The sequence below is a fragment of the Monopterus albus genome, unplaced genomic scaffold, assembly GCF_001952655.1.
Source record: "Monopterus albus unplaced genomic scaffold, M_albus_1.0 scaffold346.1, whole genome shotgun sequence".
NCBI classification, from domain to species: Eukaryota; Metazoa; Chordata; class Actinopteri; order Synbranchiformes; family Synbranchidae; genus Monopterus; species Monopterus albus.
The window spans coordinates 373,282-377,836 of NW_018128226.1; the positions used below are offsets into that span (position 1 = coordinate 373,282).

Sequence of the window (4,555 nt, forward strand, 5' to 3'; positions counted from 1 at the left end):
CCTCTACCTCCTGGGTCCTGATTTTAACCCATGTGTCGTCCAAGTAGCGGAACCAGTGGCTGGGAGCGGTGCCAGTGAAGGAAGCCAGGGCTTTCTCCTCAATTTTTTCCATGTACAGGTTGGCAACTATAGGAGACACTGGGGAGGCCATAGCACAGCCGTGTTGTTGCCTATAGAAGTGCCCCCTAAACTGGAAGTAGGTGGTGTTTAAACAGAGTTCTAGTAGAGTGCATACATGGTCTGGGGTGAGGCTAGTCCTGTTGTTTAGCGTGTCATCCTTCAGCAGTCTCTTCTTCACCGCCGTGACAGCCTCTGTGGTGGGGATGCAAGTGAACAAGGATGTGACATCATATGAGACCATGGTCTCGTCCTGCTCCAGCTGCAGTTGTTGGACATTTCTCACGAAGTCCTGGGAGTTTATTATGTGGTGCTGTGTGTTTCCCACCAAAGGAGCCAGGATGGAGGCCATGTGCTTGGCTATGTTGTAAGTCACAGAGTTGATGCTGCTGACAATGGGTCTGAGTGGGGCTCCTTCCTTGTGTATTTTGGGTAGGCCATAAACCACATCTTCATGATGTGGTTTTACAGAGGACAGCCTGACCCATCAGAGTAACACAGTCATTAACAGGTGGTTTCCTGGAGTCTCTGAAACCCTGAACACAATCTGCCTCCCACCATTACACCAGTCTGAGTCACAGGTTTCAACAAACTGCACCTTAAAGAACTTCTGTCTGTCTGAGTTGACAGAGTTCACAGAGCTCAGCAGTGTCTCCATCATCATGAGGAAACCAAAGGACTTCAAGTATTCACAGTAGAAGTACTCAGTGCAGAAACACGTCTCCTGGGACTGTTTGACTACTATATATTACATCATGACATTATTATTGCTCCCGGGCATGTCCCACCGGGAGGAGGCCCCGGGGAAGACCCAGGACACGCTGGAGGGACTATGTCTCTTGGCTGGCCTGGGAACGCCTCGGCATTTTCCTGGAGGAGCTGGAGGAAGTGTCTGGAGAGAGGGAAGTCTGGGCATCTTTGTGTAGACTGCTGCCCCTGTGACCCGGTTCCGGATAAGCGGAGGAAAATGGATGGATGGATGGATGGATGGATGGATGGATATTATTGCTCATGCACTGATGTCAAAGCAGGATGTTGCTGTTGGAGTTGGTCGAGGTGCAGCTCTGTTCAACTGTTCTGGTTCCAGCTGCAGCTAATGATTATTTTCATTAGGGATTAATCTGCTGATTAGCCTGTTTTCTCCATTACTTCATTAACAGGTTTGTAAAAATTCTGAAAATAGTGGGAAATGTTGTAACAATGCTCTAAACAATTATCAGAATAGTTACTAATTTACAGTAGGGTAGGGGTGTGACAGCACAGCCAGACTGATCCTGTGTCCGCCATTACAGTTTGCATATGCATAAATCTAAATGCTCTCTTGTATTTCTAGCGCGCCTGGGGGCCCTGCAGTGGCCACAGGGTCCTAAGCAGACGCTTGTGTCCCTGTGCATACGACCTGAACATTTCTGACTCTGGCACCATCGGGTGCTTCACCTGTTGCCTCCCAGTGAAGGGAAGACATAGATTATATCTGATCTTGGTTAAAGGTGTGACATTTCCTGTGCAGGTACATCGGGGGATAAAGGGTGTAGTGAGAGATGTGGAGGGAAACCCAGTGCCTAATGCCACCATATCTGTGGAGGGAATACGGCATGATGTCAGAACTGGTAGGTTGGTACAAGACCAGTTCCCAGTTTTGCATTTTAAAGCAAATCCAGTTCCTAACCAGTGACCCCTCTCTCATTGTAGCTGTAGGTGGCGATTACTGGCGCCTATTGAACCCTGGAGAGTACAGGGTGACAGCCAAAGCTGACGGCTACACCCCTGAGACCAGACTCTGCATGGTGGGGTATGAATCTGGAGCCACTGTGTGCAGCTTCACCTTGGCCAAATCCAACTGGGATCGCATCAAACAAATCATGGCTCTCCGTGGGAACAGGCCCATTCGATTTGTGCCCAAAGTGAATGTAGTGAAGGCGACTGCAGCCAGCACTACTACAGCTGCCACCGCTGCAGACGCTCACGCCGAGGCTCAGAACGCAGAGCGGCTCCGGCGGCTGCGGCTCATGCGTCTGCGCAGGCTGCGACTGCAAAGATTACGAGGCAGACTGAGCACCACTCCTGCTACAACTACCACCACCACAACTACAACTACAACTACAACCACAACGCCACCACCTAAAACAGAGACAACCACCTCCTGGTACGACTCGTGGTTTCCTGTGGACAGCTGGTCCACAGAGAACCCGTTTGATAGCATCATCTTTGACTCGGTTCCCACACAGGACTATCCTTTTGAATACACTATTGACTGATCACTACACTTTCATGGTATGCAAAGACCGTATTAACCGCTTCATTATGCTGCACCATCACAGCTTTACAAACATACAAGTTGTTTATTAATTTGTTTTCAGGGTTTACGGCTATGTCCAAAAGTCCCCTCCTCGGACAACTGATCTGGCAAAGAGACTGCAGCACATGTTTAATTGGCTTGATCTTCAATAAAATAACACAGAGCAGGTCCCTATACAGAGCAGATCAGGGTCTTCTCCATAAGAACTCCATGTATCTCTTTATGTTTCTCTACGTGTGAACTCCAGCCTGAGTTAAACCGGTTTAATGTACTGCTGAGTGTATTTGATTAAAATGAAGTTATTTTCTAAATAACCTTAGTCTGTGTTTTATTTTGTGGTTCGAATTAGGTCAGTACCAAACTCGCCTCTCAAACTGAGATGAGCTATCATCCTTAAACCTGTGGAAATCAAACTGTGGATGTATCGATCGCGGTCCAGGTAAGAGTGGAGCTACAGACGGCAGCAGACTAAAGGACAAAGAGTCTCAGTGAGGTTTCTTCTGTCCATGTAGATCAGCACCCAGTCCACTGAGTTCGTGGTCCAAATCAACAGGCCTCGAATGAAATGTTTATGTTAGTCCACTTGGGTCAACACTGGAGACGAAACCGTCCTCCTGGTGAAAGTCTCTGCACAGTCTGACAGTCACATGCACTGCAGCTATGACTGGCCTGCTTTGCCTTTCCTCTTTCTGCTCCCGGTGTATCGGAAGCTCTTCAGTGGGTTCTCCCCCTGGACGTTCTTCTACAAGGGAGGAAATCGGTTACTGTTTTCATCTTTTATTCTTCATAAAACCCATCAGCACAGACAGGAACACCACAAATACCAAGTAGGAAAAAGGAGATGAAAACCAAAAATATTTATGGACACACACATAAAATGTGTGCGTTACTTATTCATCTACTTTATATTTCATTTGCATTTTGTGGCATTCAGGTGGACGGCAAAGTAAAAATTTCATTATACAGAGAAACACGTTTCCTACCTGTGCATATGACAAATAAACACTTTGACTTTGTCTTTGATAAAATGTACTTGTACTCAGAGGTACCATGAACCAACACACCACCACTGTAGCGGCCAGCAGCTATTGAACTCAAATGTTTGTTTGTTTTTTTTGTTCTTTGTTCAAAAATATTGAGTTGATATACAGCTAGGCTCTTACTTATAATACAGGAAGAAGTTCTTATAACCCAGGAAGTAGTCAGGCGGGAGAGTATCTTCTGTTCAGTTACGCACATCTATAAAGAAAGTCTGTAAATATTCATCAGCGGTGACAACTCCTAATTTCATATCAGAAGGCGCATACAGTATGGTTTTGGGTTGTTGCACATATTTGCTTTAAGTCTCAGTAAACAATGAAAACGTAATTTTCATGCCGACGATGCTATTAATATGGGACGTGATTGTAACCAGACGATTGGAATGTAAGATATGGTTTACTTTGTATTTTTCAGTCTTTCACGGTGTTCACGGTGTTTACGTTTACGAAGATTAAAAGAGCCAGAAACATCAGTTGGAGCATGAGTCATTCTGTTCCAGGAGAAGACATATTAGGAGCTGTTACAACCATCACCTGACCAAAGGTCTGTGGAATAGTTCAGAGCTTCTGGTAAATGTTCACCTGTAGTTTGGAAACACTTTTTGTAAAAGGAAATATTTTCCTAAATGATGATTTTGTTAAAAATGGAGATTTGTGAAACACTCTGCACTTCGTTAATCTCAGATATAATCGACTGCTAACTGTGACCACAGCAGCACAGAAACAGCCAGAGGTCACTGCCATTGTGTCGTGAAAATTAGTGGTGTCAACATAAAGATATAAATCAGATGTGTCAAATATCAGATATGGTTGATATGCCACCTCTCTAGAAACAGGCACAGACTGATTTTCAACTGTCCAAGAGCAGGACTACATATTTTCAATTCCAAATTTAACATTTTAATGTCCTGCCAACAAATGTTTTCAGTTGATCAAACAATGACCAAAGGTCGACTCTGATATGGAGGAAACGATGCTTTGGTTTGTCCTAATGGTACTGCCATGTTGTGTCCTCACACACTAATAAACGGTGTTAACGTCATCCTATCGGCTAAAAACTGAATTTTTATGTGAAAACAAAAACTGACTTTTCTACCAA

The 4,555-nt window shown here is 45.0% G+C and overlaps 1 protein-coding gene across 1 annotated transcript in view; it reads left to right on the forward strand.

The window, feature by feature from the left end:
- The window catches only part of aebp1a (AE binding protein 1a), a 17,778-nt gene extending 15,063 nt beyond the window's left edge, over window positions 1–2,715 (forward strand). The window contains exons 13-14 of the mRNA XM_020625110.1: window positions 1,628–1,727; window positions 1,810–2,715. Coding sequence (XP_020480766.1) covers window positions 1,628–1,727; window positions 1,810–2,375 — 666 coding nt within the window. The 3' untranslated portion in view covers window positions 2,376–2,715. The remainder of the gene's footprint in view (window positions 1–1,627; window positions 1,728–1,809) is intronic.
- The last annotated feature ends 1,840 nt before the right edge of the window (window positions 2,716–4,555 follow it).